General features: G+C 46.2%; 1 protein-coding gene and 1 long non-coding RNA gene across 4 annotated transcripts in view; one reads left to right on the forward strand and one right to left on the reverse strand.

Annotated features, from left to right (window-relative positions):
- ADAM12 (ADAM metallopeptidase domain 12) overlaps positions 1-10,759 on the reverse strand; it is a 686,181-nt gene extending 675,422 nt beyond the window's left edge. The window contains exon 1 of one of the 3 annotated variants that reach the window (XM_056532977.1): positions 10,657-10,759. In XM_056532977.1, coding sequence (XP_056388952.1) covers positions 10,657-10,759 — 103 coding nt within the window. Of the gene's footprint in view, positions 1-3,841; positions 3,867-10,656 lie in introns of those variants that run through there. The other 2 variants (XM_056532982.1, XM_056532978.1) reach the window with 2 other exon arrangements.
- Positions 564-22,671, forward strand: LOC130283457 (uncharacterized). Its single transcript, XR_008846704.1, has 3 exons — positions 564-601; positions 2,998-3,229; positions 22,501-22,671. It is a non-coding gene; the product is annotated as an uncharacterized LOC130283457 (long non-coding RNA).
- The last annotated feature ends 381 nt before the right edge of the window (positions 22,672-23,052 follow it).

A 23,052-nucleotide genomic window follows, 5' to 3' on the forward strand; every position in this document is an offset into this window, starting at 1 on the left:
GTCTAAAGACGGAGTACCTCTTGAAGGAGAAACATTCTTCCATTGGTTCCAAGATGACAGGCCTCTCCCTAGCCAGCCAGAACTCTGCTCTGTACTAACAAGAGGCAACACAACTGAAACAGCTTATACTGGCATACATTCCCAGTCAGTTTCTAAGACACCAAGTAAGAGTGAAACACTAACTTTAAGGAAAAGCTACCTGAAAAAGGTGTGTGAAAGCTGATTTATACAACCTTTCTTCCTGAGTGATGAGAGTGACACATCACTCCACCTCAAAAGGAACAATGGAAGGTAAATGTAACTATTGCAATTGCACCACATCTTGTCCACAATATGACCTATGTATAGAAAATTTTGCAATATTCAAAGCAATTCAACCTGGTAGTAATAAAGAAACGTATTAATGTGACCATTTATATTCTGAAATCTGCACTACACCCCACTATGTCTATTTAAAGGGCTCAATTTTCACAGTCTGCGCTAGCAATACAATGTATACTTTACAATAATAACTTTCTGTTCTCAGTGTATAGGTCCAGCTGTGATAAGAATAATGTGTGCCCAACAGACCACAATGAAGTATAAGTAACCTTCATCTCAGGTACACTGAAGTGTGGCGTCTGACTTCTGACTATGCCCAGCCGGGCTAATATTCATTCATTACATCTGAAATGTATCAGGAAAAGTACAGTCACCAGAATAGGAGTCCAATTATATATACAATAGAGTGCTGCCAGGATGGCTACTACATAGTGTATGTACACACAAGGCAAGGGGGATGGATAGATATGAGATAGATAGATAGATATGAGATAGATAGATATGAAAAAGATAGATAAGAGATAGATGGATAGATAGATCGATATAAGATAGATAGATAGATATGATATCTATCATACACCCTACCCCGAAAATAGGTCCTAGCTGTATTATCGGAATGGGCTGCAATGTAAGCCCTACCCCGAAAATAAGACCTAGGCCAGTGGTCTTCAACCTTCGGACCTCCAGATGTTGCAAAACTACAACTTGCAGCATGCCCGGACAGCCAACGGCTGTCCGGGCATGCTGGGAGTTGTAGTTTTGCAACAGCTGGAGGTCCGCAGGTTGAAGACCACTGACCTAGACAATGCCCGGGCTGCAAATATTAAAAAAACAAACTTTAACTTACCGTACCTTCGTCCTCCGTTCCCCCGTTGCTAAGGAACCGGCCTCACTGTCCTCCGCTGTTATCGCTGCGGTCCTGGGGATGGGAACGTCACAGAGCTTTCCGCCTATCACCGGCCGCAGCGATGTCCCGCCTCTGCCGATGATAGGCTGAGCCCACTGTCATGTAAGGAGTCGGCCGGCTTCTTACAAGACAGTCGGCTCAGCCTATTATCGGCAGAGGCGGGACATCGCTGCGGCTGGTGATAGGCTGAAGGCTCTGTGACGTTCCAACACCAGGAAGTAGCAAGAACAGCGGAGGACAGTGAGGCCGGTTCCTTAGCAATGGGGAAACGGAGGACGAAGGTAAGGTAAGTTTAAGTTTGTTTTGTAATACCCTATTTGCAGCCCGGGCACAGGAATAGATACAGCGCAGCGGCCGATCATTATTTGGGGGGGGGGAGAGAAGCTGCGCTTGCGGGTGACAAACGATTATTGCCCCGATGTGGGGTGCTGGGCTGATAAATCGGCGGGGGGGAGGGACTTTGGGCTTCAGAACTGCACCCATCACATGATAATAATGTGTGTGGGGGGGGTGTAAATACCGTGGAACCGCCATGTTGTTTAATGTGCATACCATACTGTAAGTAAGCCCTACCCTGAAAATAGGCCCTAGTGTGTTTTTTGTGGCTAAAAGTAATATAAGACCCGGTCCTATTTTCGGAGAAACACGGTATATATATATATATATATATATATATATATATATATATATATATGTATGAGATATATAGAGATATATAGATAGATATGAGAGATAGATAGATATGAGAAAGATAGATAGATATGAAATAGATAGAAATATACAAGATAGTTGGATAGATAGAGATAGATATTAGATAGCTAGAAAGGAGACAGACTGATAGATAGATAGATTATATAGATCAAGAGTTACAGTAGGGTGAAGAAGTGTGCAGCAGTGTGCCTCATTTCTTGGCTGTCAATCAAATCTGACCTTTTTGTCTGCATGAGGGTGCGTTCGCACTGTGGAATCTCCGCTCGCTGAATTCCTCTAGCGGAGATTCCACCTGGTGGCCGCTGCCGAAGATACTTCGGCGCTAGGGCCGCGGGGCACTGCGCCTTCACCATTGACGGCTATGCAGTGTTCGTGGACTACCGCGCAAAGAATGAACATGTTCTTTCTTTACGCAGAACAATTTCAGCAGGGGGCACACTGATGTTTATGTTAACAGCATGTAATTCCGTCAGCGGAATTCCGCGGGAATTACGTAGTGTAAACATACCCTTATACTGTATATAACCTATAAGTTGCCTGTAATATAGGAGTTCAACTGCAAATAAGTGAGGACTCCCGCACCAGTAATAGGCCACTCCGTCCTCCCCTGTTATCATATGCTGCGGTCCCAGCTGGTTGTGATGTGTTTATGTGAAGTATTTATACCATGGCGCTGTATACGGGTTTATTCGGCTCTGCCAGTCCCTGCAGTACGGTGATCAGCCCGGTGTATGGCACATTTATTGCTTGGCTTATCGGTTACCTCCGCTGACTTGTTAGTGTAATGGAGCGCGCTGGCTTTATATTAACTGCAGGGTGTTATACGAGGGCGGGTAATAAAAATATTCTAATGTAACACGTGTAGAGATCGGTCAGACACATTACAGGGATTTTATGTCAATGAAGCTTAATCATAGTGTAACGAAATGTTCTGCAGCTTTTAGTATACTTTGTGTTTTCTTATTTCCAAAAGCTAAGGGGTTCATGTATCGATCCCGGCTTATTTACATTTTTAAAAACTTATCATAACTTTCGTTTCGTCTGTTTATTGTTAACAGACCCCATAGCGATGTCAGAGATAGAGGTGTGAAGATCCTCAGGCCACATCCGTCCGTTGTAGTCCACCATGGCGGTATGCCACAGTATAAATTGGAATTCCTTTTGTGGCTCGGCTCAAGTCAGTGCTATCAGCTCCTATGAAGTCAAGTCTAGTCAAGTCCTGAGTTGGTCAAGACTACAAGTCTCAGCAAATCCATACTGAGGTTTCCCTTCTCATCCACTGCGACAAGGGTAAGTCTGTCTCCAATCCGTGGGTCGTACTTTCTACCTTGTTATTTGCAACTATCTCACATAAAGTTACGAGTGGTTGCCTATAACCTGACATTTGAGGGATTATTTTCCCGGCACTTGGCGACCAGCAACCTCTTCCCTTGGAGAGTAGTGGGTTAACACTCCTGGAGTCATGAACATTCTCACAGTACTGCACTACGTGCCAACCTCACCCTACCACACTAATACCAACTAGGACCCGCAGTGCATGAGGTGAGCACAGGTCCTGCCCTCTCTTCATGGTCATGAAGTAAATGCATGTCCTGGTGCGCACAAGTATAAGGGCACCATGATGTAGAGTTATGCCATGGGTCCACTAATGGTTGTGTTCTTTTTTGTTTGTTTTTTTTTTAAGGCAGGCTAAAAATGCACAGTGTAAACATAGGGGGAGATTTATCAAAACCTGTGCAGAGGAAAACTTGCCCAGTTGCCCATAGCAACCAATCAGATTGCTTCTTTCATTTTTCACAGGCCTTCATAAAAATGAAAGCAGCAAGCTGATTGGTTGCTATGGGCAACTGGGCGAGTTTTCCTCTGCACAGGTTTTGATAAATCTCCCCCATAGTCACTCACCCATCCATGCTCCTGTCTGTAACCTTTGCTCTCCAGCTCCCTCTAGGGGTCATCACGTGACCACTACAGGAGGAAGCAGAAGAAGAGAGGATAAGAAAATGAAGCGATAGTGTTAAAGGGGTGCTCCGCTGGAAAACATTTTTTTTTTACTCAACTGGTGCCAGAAAGTTAAACAGATTTGTAAATTGCTTCTATTTAAAAATCTTAATCCTTCCAGTACTTATCAGCTGTTGTATGCTCCAGAGGAATTTCTTTTCTTTTTGAATTTCATTTCTGTCTGTCCACAGTGTTCGCTGCTGACACCTCTGTCCATGTCAGCAACTGTCCAGAAAGGAATAGGTTTGCTATGGGGATATGCTTGCACTCTGGACCGTTCCTAAAATGGACAGAGGTGTCAGCAGAGAGCACTGTGGTCAGACAGAAAGGAAATTCAAAAAGAAAATAACTTCCTCTGTAGTATACAGTAGCTGATATGTACTGGAAGGATTAAGATTTTTTAATAGAAGTAATTTACAAATCTGTTTAACATTCTGGCACTAGTTAATTAAAAAGAAAAAATTCTTCCAGTGGAGTACCCCTTTAAGTGAGAAAGTGAAGGCCCAATAACTAGCTAAGATGGGGCCTTTGGCTCAGCTGTTGATTGGCTGAGTGGGATGTTACTTCTGCATGTCTCTGAGGGTGGAGGCTGCTCTGCTCCAAGGACCCCAGAGTAGTCAGGCCTTGTTCCGGAGATTGCAGGAGCCCCCCAGTGGTAGGACCCGTACGAGCAAACACTTATAACACTTTCCTGTGGATAGAGGATAAAGTGTAGTTCCCTGACATCCCCTTTACTAGGGGTGTGAATCGCCAAGAATTTGGCGATTCGATTCGAATCGCGATACCAGTGTGGCGATTCGATATATCCCGATATATCGCGATACCGTCTAGGTGACGATACATCGCGATATATCCCGATATATCGCCCACCTGGGAGCATTCATAGATCCCAATAGACGCCGCTGTCAGCTTTGACAGCGGCGATCTAGTACTCCGGTGCTCACTTTTCTCATGTTATCCCGTCCGGGCTGCAAAATAAAAGAAAACGCACTTTATCTTACCTGCCAACGAGCCCGCGGAGCTCCGGTACACTCCGGTACAGGTGTTCGGTCCCCGGGCTGTATTCTTCTTACTTCCTGTTAGTCCGGCACGTCACATGGAGCTTCAGCCTATCACCAGCGGAGGCGGGACATCGCTGCGGCCGGTGATAGGCTGAAGCTCCATGTGACGTGCCGGACTAACAGGAAGTAAGAAGAATACAGCCCGGGGACCGAACACCTGTACCGGAGCTCCGGGGGCTCGTTGGCAGGTAAGATAAAGTGCGTTTTATTTTGCAGCCTGGATAGGATAACATGAGAAAAGTGCGCATCGGATACTCCTTTAATAGCCAGCCGCGGCGATTGCCGCATGCTGGCTATTAGCGGCGGCCCCCGGCTACTGAAATCAGGCGGGGGTCGCATAGTACGGAGCGGGCACGAGTCGGAGCCCGCTCCATAGCCGTGTCAGATCCGGCCTGCCCGGCTCCACAAATGTGGAACTTTTATCTCCTGATTCCCAGGACAGGACATGCTGTTCCAGGCGTCCGCAGATAAAAATTCCACATCCCTAAAAGAATCGATTCAAAAATATTTTGAATCGATTCTGTATCGGCAAATGAAAAATCGCGATTATCGCGAGAATCGATTTTTTCTTACATCCCTACCCTTTACTACATTATTTCGAGGAGAGAGCTGAAAAGGACCTGTTTACTGTCTATAAATACCTTAAAGGGATACTCCACTGGAAGCAGCAGCTGATAAGTACTGGAAGGATTAAGATTTTTTTAATAGAAGTAATTTACAAATCTGTTTAACTTTCTTGCACCAGTTGATTTAAAAAAAAAAAAAATAATAATTTCCAGTGGAGTACCCCTTTAAGGTGTCCTGATCACACACCTTTTCACAGTTTCTTGATACACCTTTCCGTTCTCGAGATATGAGGGTTTATAGTTAGTCTGACAATTCTGGGAATCAGTCAGATGGGCGTGACCTTAGGGGTACTCCGGTGAAAAACTTTTTTTTTTAAATCAACTGGTGCCAGAAAGTTAAACAGATTTGTAAATTACTTCTATTAAAAAATCTTAATCCTTCCTGTACTTATTAGCTGCTGAATACTACAGCGGAAATTCTTTTCTTTTTGAAACACAGAGCTGTCTGCTGACATCACGAGCACAGTGCTCTCTGCTGACATCTCTGTCCATTTTAGGAACTGTCCAGAACAGCATATGTTTGCTATGGGGATTTCCTTTTACTCTGGACAGTTCCTAAAATGGACAGAGATGTCAGCAGAGAGCACTGTGCTCGTGATGTCAGCAGAGAGCTCTGTGTTTCAAACAGAAAAGAATTTCCACTGTAGTATTCAGCAGCTAATAAGTACAGGAAGGATTAATATTTTTTAATAGAAGTAATTTACAAATCTGTTTAACTTTCTGGCACCAGTTGATTTAAAAAAAAAAGTTTTTCACAGGAGTACCCCTTTAATTCTTTTAATGGGAGTGACTCTCCGGTGATGGGCAGGATTATACAGTCAGGGGGTATGAATGTTGTACATTGAGGGACATGTATACCTAATACACACCCCTGACTGTATAACCCTGCCAATTGTCCGATAGCCACTCCCATTATTACAATTAGGTACACGCCCATCTGACTATTCCCTGAATTGTTAGATAAATGATAAACCCTCATATCTCAGGAATGGTAGGGCGTATCAAGTTACTTTAAAAAGGTGCGTGATCAGTGCGCCCTAAGCTATTTAATGACTGTAAAATCTACATTTTGTAGGGTTAGCCACAGGTCCTCCTAAAGATTTCTGCCGTTGGCAATGTACTGCCTAGACTGGATGCAACTGTAACAAACTGTCAGCTGTGAGAAGGATTAGGTCTAGACAGGTTTACAGCTTCAGAATCTAAAAAGGAATGTTTCCATTTACTAACAACAAGCGAGAAATGTGCGAATGTTAAAGGGGTACTCCCGTGGAAAACTTTTTTTTTTTTAAATTAACTGGTGCCAGAAAGTTAAGCAGATTTGTAAATCACTTCTAGTAAAAAACAATCTTAATCCTTCCAGTACAAGTTTAAGGGCTGTATTCTAAAGAGAAATCCAAAAAAGAAATGTATTTCCTCTGATGTCATGACCCCAGTGCTCTCTGCTGACCTCTGCTGTCCATTTTTGGAACTGTCCAGAGCAGGAGAAAATCCCCATAGCAAACATGTGCTGCTCTGGACAGTTCCTAAAATGGGCACCAGAGGTCAGCAGAGAGCACTCTGGTCATGACATCAGAGAAAATGCATTTCTTTTTTTGGATTTCTCTTTAGTATACAGCCTCTAAAAAGTACTGGAAGGATTAAGATTTTTTAATAGAAGTGATTTACAAATCTGTTTAACTTTCTGGCACCAGTTGATTAAAAAAAAAAAAAAAAAGTTTTCCACGGGAGTATCCCTTTAAGGAATTAAATGTAAGTATATTAGAAAGTTGTATTAAAAAAAACTTTTCTTACAATAATTTAATTTTTTATTAAAGTTTAATTGCTTAAAAATAAAAGTTTGGGAAGAGTACACGGGGTATAGTATGTCAACTCTGAGTATTCACTTAACAGCTAATACTAGCCTCATGAGGTCTACTGCAGTGTTTCCCAACCAGGGTGCCTCCAGCTGTTGCAAAACTACAACTCCCAGCATGCCCGGACAGCGAAGGCATGCTGGGAGTTGAAGTTTTGCAACAGCTGGAGCCAGCGTGGTTGGGAAACACTGCTCTACTGTATGGAAGACTATGACTCATTGGAGTATCCACAAAAGACAGATATAGCAGAGTTGAGTTTGTTATGGTGGTAACAGAAACATCTGCCATTTCCCAAACAAACTGCAGGGAAACCTCCAGTGTAATCATGATACACGAGCACTTTAGCCCTAAACGTATAAATGACAAATTCAGCTCTCTACATAAAGGAGATTCCTACATCTGTAATGTACAGATGTAGCTGAGCTGGATTTGTAATAGTTTAGATTTTAGTTTAGTTTAACCAACTGTGTAATCTGCAGTCCTATGCAAAACTACAGTGACACTTATCAAAAGGACCTCCTCTTTGAGAAGACCACCCTTTATCCAGGCCAGATTTTTACTTCCATCGCTTATGTATATGTGTTGAGGGTGCGATGCAAGGGCAAATGTCATGACCCTGAGGCAGATGGCATTAACCTCTCAGTCAGGCCCAAGGAGATGACCAGTGACTTAAGGAGACTTGTGGCCTCGCTGGGACTTGTAGTGGACTTGACTGAATTATGCAGACCCACGCTGACTTTAGAAGATTTGACTGACTTGACTAGGACTGACAAGACTTCACCCCTTGTGTAGCTTACCAGCCTTTGACGTTCACCTGTGGGGCACTTGGTTGGTGGAAGCGCGGCTGCGTAACTAGGCCTTAGGTCTCCTCAGGACACCAGACGCTCTCAGGTCTTGACTGAACTTCAGCAAACTCTAGACTCAGAAGTGACTAAGCTAGCTCCTTCCTTGTATTTATGGGAGCAATTTGGAGGGGTCCTAAAGGTCACCACACAAGTCACCTGGTCACTGACACCTTCCCTGGTTACATCACTTAACAACAGGACTTAAAGGCATATACATCTAAAGCAAATACATTAACCATTTGTATGTACAATAAGTTAACTAGAGTCCTGAGGAGTGTGGGGCCAGGGGACTAGGACTGAGTCCACCTGAAAAGGACCATAGATTGTAAAGAAGGGACACTTCTGTACTGGGCCACCACATATAAATCTATAGAAGACCACCCCCTTATCTATAGAAGACCAACCCCTTATCAAGACCAGATTTTCAGTTCTGCCGTATAGTTATGCTGTCTATATTCTTTGAGAAGACCACCCCCTTATCCAGACCATATTTTTAGTTCCACCATATATGTATACTGTCTCTATTCTTTGAGAAGACCACCCCCTTATCTATAGAAGACCACCCCTTATCTATAGAAGACCACCCCCTTATCTATAGAAGACCACCCCCTTATCAAGACCAGATTTTCAGTTCTGTCGTATATTTATACTGTCTATATTCTTTGAGAAGACCATGCCTTATCCAGACCATATTTTTAGTTCCACCATATATGTATACTGCCTCTATTCTTTGAGAAGACCACCCCCTTATCCCAACCAGTGTTTTACTTTTACCGTATATGCATACAGTTTATAATCTTTGAGAAGACCACCCCTTATCAGATTTTCAGCTCCACCATATACATATACTTTCTATATTCTTTGAGAAGACCACCCCTTTTTCAGACCAGATTTTTATCACCACCTTAAATGTATACTGTCCATATTCTTTGAGAAGACCGCCCCTTATCCACACCTGATTTTCAGTTCCACCATATATATATATATATATATATACTGTGTATATTCTTTGAGAAGACCACCCCCTTATCCAGACCAAATTTTAAGTTCCCCAATATATGTACTGTCTGCATTCTTTGAAAAGACTGCAGTGGAAGCAAAAATCTGGTCTTAAAAAGGGGATGGTCTTCTCAAAGAATATAGACAGTAAACATCAATGGAAGTACTAAAAAATATGGTCTGGAAAGGGGTGGTCTTCTCAAAGAATATAGACAGTATACGTATATAGTGGAGCTGAAAAGGCGGTCTTCTCAAAGATACAAATATACACATATATATGGTGAAAGTAAAAATCTGGTCTGATAAGAAGGTGGTCTTCTCAAAGAATATATACAGAGTATATATATATATATATATATATATATATATATATATATAAAGGGGGTGAGTATTTACCTCAGGGCAAGGCCACCACTCCTGGTGTAACGGAGCTTCAGAACGCCATTAAGCACTCCGCGGGCCTTCTGGGTAGGGGAATATGCAAAGCAGCTCATTACATCACCTTTTCAGGTAATGTTCCCTGGTATCAGCTTAGCTCCTGTTAAGGAATATAAAAAGCTGATCGGGATTTTATGCCAAGCCAGACTACTCCCCAAAAGGGAAGATATATATATATACTGAAAGTAAAAACATGGTCTGGATAAGGGGGTGGTCTGGATAAGGGGGTGGTCTTCTTAAAGAATATAGAAAGCATTCATATATTGTGAAACTATAAATTTGATCTGTAAAAGCGGGTGGTCTTCATAAAGAATGTTATCAGTATACATATACAATGGGACTGGTCTGGATAAGGGGGAGGTACAGTATTCTTAAGAATATATACAGTATAAACATATGGAAATATGCTCTGGATAAGGGCTGCCCTTCTCCAAGAATATTGACAATATGCAGTGGAACAATATTCTTTAAGAAGACCACTAGAGGTGACCTGTATAACCTCACTGTAAGTCGTATCACGGCACATCATACCCAATGACAAACCCAGCTCTGCTGCATCTACACATCAGTGCGAGGTTATGTGCCCCCCAGTGGCTTCATACACTTCTCAGGCAAAGTTGCATCCGAATGAATCAGACGAGACTCTGCAGTTGTTTCCTTTACCGTAGCACCCAGCCAGGGCATGCTGGCACTTGTGGTTCCTCTCCGGACAGTAACTTACTGCAGGCTGCTTTAAGCAGGGACTGCGTTGATATGCAGCAGGTTTACAAGGGAGAACAGTGGGGACTGTGGAGGGGAACAATCCCGTAAGACAATTTATAAGTTGACCCCAAAAAAATAAAACAAAATTTAGAAACGCGACCGTGTCGGTCTAGGAGGGAAGCATGGACGTCTTACCTTGAGCTCTGGAAGACATTAGGAGCCAGTTGAGACACATTAGCAGGGCCAGCGTCTGCGGCGGGAGCGTGGAGCCGTGTTCTGCCCTGAGCCCCTCTGACATTTTCGGAGGCACGGCGTTCATCAGCTGGCGGCGGAGAGCAGCACCATAATATACACTTACAGGGGACGGGGACTCAGGATGTGAGAGATTTCCTGAATGCAGCGCAGTTAACCCCTCCTGCCGGGGATGAACATCATCTCAAAAAGCCTCTCTTCAAACTTTTTTGGCAAGGGGGGGGGGGATACGTTGACCGTTGCAATAAATGAGCGTTAAACTGTCAGTGTTGGCTAGCGGGAGGCATTAAGGATCATTAGCGCAGAAGGCCGGGGCCCGGGAGAGGCACTCATGCCAACAGTTACAGTTCTACAGTACAATGGAACAAATTATTGTCCTCCAGACTTTCCCGGCTGCGCTCTCTGCAGGATCCTAAAAAAACTGGGATGAAAGGACCTGCCTGAGTTTACTGGGCGGACAGATGTAAAGCGCAAGAGCCGGGGCTTCAGCGCCAACGCATTGGGCACACACCCACATTGGGCATTACTTGGATATAAATGTGCGCAACACTAGTGGTTTTTCAACCTGTAGAACTCCAGATGTCGCAAAACTACAACTCCCAGCATGCCCGGACAGCCGTTGGCTGTCCGGGCATGCTGGGAGTTGTAGTTTTGCGACATCTGGAGTTCCACAGGTTGGAGACCACTGCTCTATATCAGCCTTTCCCAACCTCCAAAGCTACAATTCTGTCAGGGCATGATGGGAGTCTTAGTTTTGCAACAGCTGAAGATTCACAGTTCGGAGACCACTGCTCTATATCAGCCTTTCCCAACCTCCAAAGCTACAATTCTGTCAGGGCATGATGGAAGTTGTAGTTTTGCAACATCTGGAGTTCCACAGTTTGGAGATCACTGCTCTATATCAGCCTTTTCCAACCTCCAAAACTACAATTCTGTGAGGGCATGATGGGAGTTGTAGTTTTGCAACAGCTGGAGAGTCACAGTTTGGAGATCACTACCTTATAAGAGCGTCCCCCAACTTGTGACACTCCAGCAGAGGCAAAAGCTACAGTGTTGTAAGGGCATGATGGGAGTTGTAGTTTTGCAACATCTGGAGGTCCACAGTTTGGAGACCACTGCTCTATATCAGCCTTTCCCTAACTCCAAAACTACAATTCTGTCAGGGCATGATGGGAGTTGTAGTTTTGCAACAGATAGAAGTCCACAGTTTGGAGACCACTACTATTTACCTGTGTTTTTCAACCTCTGACACTCCAGCAGTTTCAAAGCTACAATGCTGTAAGGGCATGATGGTAGTCGTAGTTTTTGCAACATCTGGAGTTCCACAGTTTGGAGACCACTGCTCTAGATCAGCCTTTCCGTACCTCCAAAGCTACAATGCTGTAAGGGCATGATGGGAGTCGTAGTTTTGCAACATCTGGAGTTCCACAGTTTGGAGACCACTGATCTATATCAGCCTTTTCCAACCTCCAAAGCTACAATTCTGTGAGGGCATGATGGGAGTTGTAGTTTTGCAACAGCTGGAGAGTCACAGTTTGGAGATCACTACCTTATTAGAGCGTTCCCCAACTTGTGACACTCCAGCAGAGGCAAAAGCTACAATGCTGTCAGGGCATGATGGGAGTTGTAGTTTTGCAACAGCTAGAAGTCCACAGTTTGGTGGCCACTACTATTTACCTGTGTTTTTCAACCTCTGACACTCCAGCAGTTTCAAAGCTACAATGCTGTAAGGGCATGATGGGAGTCGTAGTTTTTGCAACATCTGGAGTTCCACAGGTTGGAGACCACTGCTCTAGATCAGCCTTTCCCAACCTCAAAAGCTACAATTCTGTCAGGACATGATGGGAGTTGTAGTTTTGCAACAGCTGGAGAGTTACAGTTTGGAGATCACTACCTTATAAGAGTGTTCCCCAACTTGTGACTCTCCAGCAGAGGCAAAAGCTACAGTTCTGTCAGGGCATAATGGGAGTTGTAGTTTTGTAACAGCTGGAAGTCCACAGTTTGGAGACCACTACTATTTACCAGTGTTTTTTTAACCTGTGACACTCCAGCGGTTGCAAAGCTACAATGTTGTAAGGGCATGATGGGAGTTTTAGTTTTGCAACATCTGGAGGTCCACAGTTTGGAGACCACTGTTCTATATCAGCCTTTCCCAACCTCCAAAACTACAATTCTGTCAGGGCATGATGGGAGTTGTAGTTTTGCACTGCTGGAGAGTCATAATTTAGAGATCACTACTTTCTACCAGCGTTCGCCAGCCTGGGAAACTCCAGCAGTTTCAAAGCTACAATGCTGTCAGGGCATGATAGGAGTTGTAGTTTTGCAACAGCTGGAGGTCCACAGTAGAGTCACACTGTTTTCTTAAAGGGAAACTGACAGCAGGGTCACCTGCACAAACCTGTTGGCTGCCCGGGCATGCTGGGAATTGTAGTTTTGCAAATCTGGAAGTCGACAGTTTGTGGACCACTGCTCTATACTGGCGTTCCCCAAAGTGTCACACTTTAGCGGTTGCACAATTAGGCTGGGTTCACACCACGTTTTTCAAATACGGTAACCATATATGGTTTTCCGCAAAAAAACGTATACGACCGTATCCGAAACCGTATGCATAGAGAATGCATTGTAAACCATATTCCAAATGTTGTGTACGGTTGCATCCGTTTTGCCTCGGATACGGTTTTGCCGATTCTTTCAACCGTTGGCAAAAACGCTGTCGACCACGTTTATGCCTCCGGTTGGAAAACCGTATGCGAACCGTATGCGGTTCTTTTAACATTGTTGTCTATGAGAACCGTACACAGAATTTCAGAATACGGTTGCACACGGTTTTTCTAATCCGTTTTTGGAGTTGACACATGCGCAGATTGGAATTTCAATAGAACAATAGTAACTTTATTAAATTGCTGGAAAACTAATTCCAACAAAATAGCAAAACCGTTGGCAAAAACTGATGCAAACGAATAGAACCGTACGGGGAAAACCCGTATACGTTTTAATTTGGAGTCATACGGTTGTATACGGTTGCATACAGTTTTTGCCATACGTTTTTTAGAGGAAAACGGTATACGGTAACCGTATTTGGAAAACGTGGTGTGAACCCAGCCTTACTCTTCTGTCAGGACAGGAGGGGAGATGTAGTTCTGCTTTGGACTGTTTTCTTAAAGGGAAACTGACAGCAGGGTCACCTGCACTAACCTGAATATACAGGTACATAGTGGTGGTGATCCTGTTTATAACACTTCTTATTGGGTGTAAATCAGTGCAGCCTTTCTTGTTGATAATCTGGTCATTTCTTCTTACGTGCAATGGAGGCAATTGCTTCGGTATTTGCAATGCTTTCTCCTTCCCACTCCGCAATAGCCCTGCCCTCTTTGTCTGATAACTTTGTCCGCCTCCTCCATAATATTCATCCCTCTTGCTCAGCAGGTCTCTGAAGGGGGCGGAGTTATAAGCTGAAGGGGCTGGGTTATTGCAAGAGTGGGCGGGGTAAAGCATTGAACATACAGCAGCAGCCCGCCCCCAGTGCACATAAGAAGAAATTACCCTATAAGCAAGAAGATGAATATCTCCTGAATGGCTGCACGAGTAAGAAGCAGAGTATAATAATAATAAACAGGGTCATACGCACTTATCTATATGTATATTTAGATTAATGTGGATAAGGCTGGGTTCACATCACGTTTTTCCCAATACGGGACCGCATACGGCTGGGGGAGATAAAATCTTGCGCTTCGGTATATCAGCCGTATGCCGCCCGTATGTAATTCATTTCAATGAGTGAAACGCTGACTCCAGTCGGCTCATTTTTCCCCTGTATGCGGTTTTCCACCGGACCTAAAATTGTAGTCGACCACAATTTTAGGTGCGGTGGGAAAACCGCATACGGGACAAAAATGAGCCGACCGGTGTCAGTGTTTCACTCCGGTCGGCTCATTAAAATTAATTACATACGGGCGGCATACGGCTGAGATACCGGAGCGCAAGGTTTTAGCTCCCCCAGCCGTATTACCGTGCACTGCAACAACATGTGGGAGATTTATCAAAACTTATCCAAAGGAAAAGTTGCTGAGTTGCCCATCGCAACCAATCATATCGCTTCTTTCATTTTTCAAAGGCTTTTTATAAAATGAAAGAAGCGATCTGATTGGTTGCTATGGGCAACTCAGCAACTTTTTCCTCTGGACAGGTTTTGATTAATCTCCCCCTACGTGTGTCCAATTGTTAAGATTACTTCCTACCAGTGCTCCGTCATAAGCAACACCTCCTGGAGGGGGCATTATCACAGCCTAGGTTACCACTGCATCTCTGGGCACCTATGAATGCCAGTGTAGCTTAAAGGGGCACTCCACCCCTAGACATCTTATCCCCTATCCAAAGCATAGGGGATAAGAAGTCTGATCGCGATGGTCCCGCCGCTGGGGACCCCCGCATTCTACCATGCGGCACCCACCTGTAACGGCTTCCGGAACCGCTGGAGGCCATCAGGCTAATACCATCCCCACCACAGGGACATAAGATTGTGACGTAACGGCTCCGCCCCCATGTGACGCCACACCCGCCCCCTCAATGCAAGTCTATGGGAGGGGGCGTGAAAGCACGCCCCCTCCCATAGGCTTGCATTGAGGGGCGGAGCGTGACGTCACACGCCGCCGATCCCGTGGTCGCCGGTAATCAAACCCGGAGCGAACATGCTCCAGGGACTGATTTTAACTGGGGTGCTTCGTGCAAGATCAGGGGGGTCCCCAGCGGCAGGACCCCCGCGATCAGGCATCTTATCCCCTATCCTTTGGATAGGGGATAAGATATCTAAGCGCCGGAGCACCCCTTTAAGTAGATGCAAAACTACAATTTAGGGGATGATGGGAGTTGTAGTTTTGCAACTGCTGGGGAGTGACTGGTTGAGAATATTGCTTTATTTTAATAATATATAGTCAGTGTATAGATAACCAGCATCATCTGTATTATAAATACACCAATGTTCTATTCAGGTGCACAATAACCATCATAACTAGAATGCAATACTCCTGTTATTGATTAACATTGGCTGCATCTGACCTCATCCTATACCATCATATAGGCTATTCTAGAAACAACATTGAATACTATCAAAAATACCAGAGTCAATCCAGACTTCACATAAAAATCTATTTATATTAAAGAATACACTAATAATAAGTATGCATGGTAATAGTGTTTGGTAATAGTTATCCGCAATACACAAATAAAGTGCATAGAGGATGGAGGTGCCTAGTGATTAAATAGCATACTCAAAGATAAATATTGTTAGCGCTATTTACCACTTAATTATTGGCTATGAATTGCTCCCAATAAATATTTATGTGTTGCTATATACTATAGTACCAACACCAGTCCTATGCTGCTATGTGGTGGCCATAGTGGGAAATCCCCGCCGCACCCCTCCGACCTCAACGCACGTTTTGGATCTTTATCAAGAGACCGCCTCCAACCCCAACGTACATTTCACTTGTGCTTCGTCAGGGGGCGTGTCCCATGCCCCCTGATGAAGCACAAGCGAAACGTACGTTGGGGTTGTGTCACGATGCCGGCTGGCAGGTAGTGGATCCTCTGTGCCAGAGAGGGATTGGCGTGGACCGTGCTAGAGGATCGGTTCTAAGTCACTACTGGTTTTCACCAGAGCCCGCCGCAAAGCGGGATGGTCTTGCTGCGGCGGTAGTGACCAGGTCGTATCCCCTAGCAACGGCTCAACCTCTCTGGCTGCTGAAGATAGGCGCGGTACAAGGGAGTAGACAGAAGCAAGGTCGGACGTAGCAGAAGGTCGGGGCAGGCAGCAAGGATCGTAGTCAGGGGCAACGGCAGGAGGTCTGGAACACAGGCTAGGAACACACAAGGAAACGCTTTCACTGGCACTAAGGCAACAAGATCCGGCGAGGGAGTGCACAGGTGTAAACACTAATTGGAACCACTGCGCCAATCAGCGGCGCAGTGGCCCTTTAAATCGCAAAGACCCGGCGCGCGCGCGCCCTAGGGAGCGGGGCCGCGCGCGCCGGGACAGAACTGACGGAGAGCGAGTCAGGTACGGGAGCCGGGGTGCGCATCGCGAGCGGGCGCTACCCGCATCGCGAATCGCATCCCGGCCAGAGGCGGTATCGCAGCGCCCCGGGTCCGTGGAACCGACCGGAGCGCTGCAGTGAGAGGAGTGTAGCGAGCGCTCCGGGGAGGAGCGGGGACCCGGAGCGCTCGGCGTAACAGTACCCCCCCCCTTGGGTCTCCCCCTCTTCTTGGAGCCTGAGAACCTGAGGACCAGACTTTTGTCCAGGATATTGTCCTCAGGTTCCCAGGACCTCTCTTCTGGACCACAACCCTCCCAATCCACTAAAAAGAAGGTTTTCCCTCTGACCTTTTTCGATGCTAAAATTTCTCTAACGGAGAAGATGTCCGAGGAGCCGGAGACAGGAGTGGGGGGAACAGATTTGGGAGAGAAACGGTTAATGATAAGTGGTTTAAGAAGAGAAACATGAAAGGCATTAGGAATACGAAGAGAAGGAGGAAGAAGAAGTTTGTAAGAGACAGGATTAATCTGGCGCAAAATCTTGAAAGGACCAAGATAGCGTGGTCCCAACTTATAGCTAGGGACACGGAAGCGGACATATTTGGCGGAGAGCCATACCTTGTCTCCAGGGGAAAAGATGGGAGGAGCTCTTCTTTTCTTATCCGCGAATCTCTTCATGCGTGAAGAAGCCTGTAAGAGAGAATTTTGGGTCTCTCTCCATATGATGGAAAGATCACGAGAAATTTCATCCACAGCGGGCAGACCAGAGGGCAAGGGGGTAGGGAGGGGGGGAAGAGGGTGACGGCCGTACACCACGAAAAACGGGGATTTGGAGGAAGATTCAGAGATTCTGAAATTATACGAGAATTCGGCCCAAGGTAGAAGATCTGCCCAGTCATCCTGGCGGGAGGAAACAAAATGTCGTAAATAGTCACCCAAGATCTGGTTAATTCTTTCTACTTGTCCATTGGATTGAGGATGGTATGCAGAAGAAAAATTTAATTTAATCTTGAGTTGTTTACAGAGAGCCCTCCAGAATTTAGACACAAATTGGACGCCTCTATCCGAGACGATCTGCGTAGGCAACCCGTGAAGACGAAAAATGTGTACAAAAAATTGTTTAGCCAACTGAGGCGCTGAAGGAAGACCAGGAAGAGGGATGAAATGTGCCATTTTGGAGAATCGATCAACGACCACCCAAATAACAGTGTTGCCATGGGATGGGGGTAAGTCAGTAATAAAATCCATACCAATCAGAGACCAAGGTTGTTCGGGAACAGGCAGAGGAAGAAGAAAACCAGCGGGCTTCTGGCGAGGAGTCTTATCCCGGGCACAGATAGTGCAGGCTCGCACAAAGTCCACCACATCAGTCTCTAGAGTCGGCCACCAATAGAAGCGAGAGATGAGTTGCACAGATTTCTTGATGCCCGCATGACCTGCGAGATGGGAGGAGTGACCCCATTTGAGGATTCCGAGGCGTTGGCGTGGAGAAACAAAGGTCTTTCCTGGAGGAGTTTGCCTGATGGAGGCTGGAGAAGTGGAAATCAGGCAGTCAGGAGGAATGATGTGTTGAGGAGAGAGTTCAGTTTCAGAAGCATCTGAGGAACGAGAGAGAGCATCGGCCCTAATGTTCTTATCAGCAGGCCGAAAGTGAATTTCAAAATTAAATCGGGCAAAGAACAGAGACCACCTGGCCTGACGAGGATTCAACCGCTGGGCAGACTCGAGGTATGAGAGGTTCTTGTGATCGGTGTAAATAATAACTGGAAATCTTGATCCCTCCAGCAGATGCCTCCATTCCTCAAGTGCTAATTTAATGGCTAGAAGCTCTCGATCCCCGATGGAGTAGTTCCTCTCCGCCGGAGAGAAGGTCCTAGAAAAAAACCCACAAGTAACAGTATGCCCGGAAGAGTTTTTTTGTAGAAGGACAGCTCCAGCTCCCACTGAGGAGGCATCAACCTCCAATAGGAAGGGTTTAGATGGGTCAGGTCTGGAGAGCACGGGAGCCGAAGAGAAGGCAGACTTGAGTCGTTTAAAGGCGTCTTCCGCTTGAGGAGGCCAAGACTTGGGATCAGCATTTTTTTTGGTTAAAGCCACAATAGGAGCCACAATGGTAGAAAAATGTGGAATAAATTGCCTGTAATAATTGGCGAACCCCAAAAAGCGTTGGATGGCACGGAGTCCGGAGGGGCGTGGCCAATCTAAGACGGCAGAGAGTTTATCTGGATCCATTTGTAGTCCCTGGCCAGAGACCAAGTATCCTAGAAAAGGAAGAGATTGGCATTCAAACAGACATTTCTCAATTTTAGCATAGAGTTGATTGTCACGAAGTCTCTGAAGAACCATACGGACATGCTGGCGGTGTTCTTCTAGATTGGCCGAAAAAATTAGGATATCATCAAGATATACAACAACACAGGAGTATAACAGATCACGAAAAATTTCATTAACAAAGTCTTGGAAGACAGCAGGGGCGTTGCACAGGCCAAAGGGCATGACCAGATACTCAAAGTGTCCATCTCTGGTGTTAAATGCTGTTTTCCACTCATCCCCCTCTCTGATGCGGATGAGGTTATAGGCGCCTCTTAAGTCCAATTTAGTAAAGATGTGGGCACCTTGGAGGCGATCAAAGAGTTCAGAGATGAGGGGTAAGGGGTAGCGGTTCTTAACCGTGATTTTATTAAGTCCGCGGTAGTCAATGCAAGGACGTAGAGAGCCATCTTTTTTGGACACAAAGAAAAATCCGGCTCCGGCAGGAGAGGAGGATTTACGGATAAAGCCCTTTTTTAGATTCTCCTGGACGTATTCAGACATGGCAAGAGTCTCTGGGACAGAGAGAGGATAAATTCTGCCCCGGGGTGGAGTAGTGCCCGGGAGGAGGTCGATAGGACAATCATAAGGCCTGTGAGGAGGTAGAGTCTCCGCTTGTTTTTTGCAGAAAACATCCGCGAAGTCCATATAGGCCTTAGGGAGACCGGTTACTGGAGGAAGCACAGAGTTACGGCAAGGGTTACTGGGAACCGGTTTTAGACAGTCCTTGGAACAAGAGGGCCCCCAACTCTTGATCTCCCCAGTGGACCAATCCAGGGTTGGGGAATGAAGTTGAAGCCAGGGAAGTCCAAGGAGAATCTCCGAGGTGCAATTGGGGAGGACCAAAAGTTCAATCCTCTCGTGATGAGATCCGATGCTCATTAGAAGGGGCTCCGTGCGGAAACGTATGGAACAGTCCAATCTTTCATTGTTTATACAATTGATGTAAAGGGGTCTGGTGAGACTGGTCACTGGGATGTTGAACCTGTTGACGAGAGAGGCCAAAATAAAATTTCCTGCAGATCCAGAGTCCAAGAAGGCCACAGAAGAGAAGGAGAAGGCAGAGGCAGACATCCGCACAGGCACAGTAAGACGTGGAGAAGCAGAGTGGACATCAAGGATTGTCTCACCTTTGTGCGGAGTCAGGGTACGTCTTTCCAGGCGGGGAGGGCGGATAGGACAATCCCTCAGGAAGTGTTCGGTACTAGCACAGTACAGGCAGAGGTTCTCCATGCGGCGTCGTGTCCTCTCTTGAGATGTCAGGCGAGACCGGTCGACCTGCATAGCCTCCACGGCGGGAGGCACAGGAACAGATTGCAGGGAACCAGAGGAGAGAGGAGCCGAGGAGAAGAAACGCCTCGTGCGAACAGAGTCCATATCTTGGCGGAGCTCCTGACGCCTTTCGGAAAAACGCATGTCAATGCGAGTGGCTAGGTGAATAAGTTCATGAAGATTAGCAGGCATTTCTCGTGCGGCCAGAACATCTTTAATGTTGCTGGATAGGCCTTTTTTAAAGGTCGCGCAGAGGGCCTCATTGTTCCAGGATAATTCAGAAGCAAGAGTACGGAATTGTACGGCATACTCGCCAACGGAAGAATTACCCTGGACCAGGTTCAACAGGGCAGTCTCAGCAGAAGAGGCTCGGGCTGGTTCCTCAAAGACACTTCGAATTTCCGAGAAGAAGGAGTGTACAGAGGCAGTGACGGGGTCATTGCGGTCCCAGAGCGGTGTGGCCCAAGCCAGGGCTTTTCCAGACAGCAGGCTGACTACGAAAGCCACCTTAGACCTTTCAGTGGGGAACTGGTCCGACATCATCTCCAAGTGTAATGAACATTGGGAAAGGAAGCCACGGCAAAACTTAGAGTCCCCATCAAATTTATCCGGCAAGGATAGTCGTAGTCCAGAAGCGGCCACTCGCTGCGGAGGAGGTACAGGAGCTGGCGGAGGAGATGGTTGCTGGAGCTGTGGTAGTAACTGTTGTAGCATAACAGTCAGTTGAGACAGCTGTTGGCCTTGTTGCGCAATCTGTTGTGACTGCTGGGCGACCACCGTGGTGAGGTCAGCGACAACTGGCAGAGGAACTTCAGCGGGATCCATGGCCGGATCTACTGTCACGATGCCGGCTGGCAGGTAGTGGATCCTCTGTGCCAGAGAGGGATTGGCGTGGACCGTGCTAGAGGATCGGTTCTAAGTCACTACTGGTTTTCACCAGAGCCCGCCGCAAAGCGGGATGGTCTTGCTGCGGCGGTAGTGACCAGGTCGTATCCCCTAGCAACGGCTCAACCTCTCTGGCTGCTGAAGATAGGCGCGGTACAAGGGAGTAGACAGAAGCAAGGTCGGACGTAGCAGAAGGTCGGGGCAGGCAGCAAGGATCGTAGTCAGGGGCAACGGCAGGAGGTCTGGAACACAGGCTAGGAACACACAAGGAAACGCTTTCACTGGCACTAAGGCAACAAGATCCGGCGAGGGAGTGCACAGGTGTAAACACTAATTGGAACCACTGCGCCAATCAGCGGCGCAGTGGCCCTTTAAATCGCAAAGACCCGGCGCGCGCGCGCCCTAGGGAGCGGGGCCGCGCGCGCCGGGACAGAACTGACGGAGAGCGAGTCAGGTACGGGAGCCGGGGTGCGCATCGCGAGCGGGCGCTACCCGCATCGCGAATCGCATCCCGGCCAGAGGCGGTATCGCAGCGCCCCGGGTCCGTGGAACCGACCGGAGCGCTGCAGTGAGAGGAGTGTAGCGAGCGCTCCGGGGAGGAGCGGGGACCCGGAGCGCTCGGCGTAACAGGTTGGAGGCGGTAGGTAGGCAGTGCATGGCAGGATGGTACTAATTGGACTTTTGTGTTAATTTTGCACTTGTACTTTTGTAAAATACCTCCTCTATGTTATATATTGATTTATCTGCTGTTCATTTCAGTCCTGTGGATGTTTTTCCAATTTCATCTCTGTTATCAGTACATTCATATCCTTATTTCCCCTGGACTCTATATGTATCTCTATATGTATACTCTGTATGTATCTGTATCTACCATACCCCCCTCCACTTTTTCTGCAGTTGTTTACGTGGTGCCTTGATTTTATGTCTCTTTATAGTTTAAATGTATGTACAGCCCCCCCCCCCCCCCCCCATACACCTCACCCAAGAGTATTCCAGGGGTCAAGGACTACATACACTTATGCAGAACCCCATTTACAAAGGTTGCATTGTAATGGATAACCTAAAATTGCTATTTAGAATATGCTTGCTTAAATGGCCACTCACTAGAACGCTCCCCCTCCCATTGTGTTTGAAACAATGGCCCAGATATATCAAACTGTGTGAGAGAAAAAATAGAGGAATTTTCCCACAGCGACCAATCAGAGCTCAGCTAACGAGCTCTGGTAAAGTGAAAGCTGAACAGTGATTGGTTGCTGTGGGAAAATCACTCTACTTTTTCTCTCAAATAGTTTGATAAATCTGGGCCAATGTGTATAAGATGGCGCCTCCAGAGAGAGCTACACCCAAGATGGTAAGACCCACGTGCTGGATGAGGAACACCTGCAGACGGAAGAAACCAATCACAAGGACAGTTATTCATGATGTATAGCTTTGCACACAGCACAGTGTTCCTGTATTTAAAACAGTTACAAGGGTTTTAATAGACTGTAAGTATCATTTGCTGAACTTTGTGTCAGAGTGATTTTCTTCTCTCGTGCATGCACTGATCCTGATACCTAATTAGGAAGGGGGCAGATACTCATCTGATACCGGGTTTGGTTCCGATCCATTTCAGCATGGTCTCATAAGAGATGTTCAGGGTTAGCCAGTTACAAATAGTGATGAGCGGCATTGCCCATATTTGAATCTGCGATATTTCGTGAATATATAGATGAATATTCGTCCTATAGTCACAAATTTTGCGTATTCGTTATATTCGCATATTCGAGGAAGAAAACAGTGAGGGGGTGGGCAACTTTACTATTGATTGCTAGGGATGTTGTTGATAACCTCTGACAAGG

This window comes from Hyla sarda, chromosome 7 (genome assembly GCF_029499605.1).
Source record: "Hyla sarda isolate aHylSar1 chromosome 7, aHylSar1.hap1, whole genome shotgun sequence".
NCBI classification, from domain to species: domain Eukaryota; kingdom Metazoa; phylum Chordata; class Amphibia; order Anura; family Hylidae; genus Hyla; species Hyla sarda.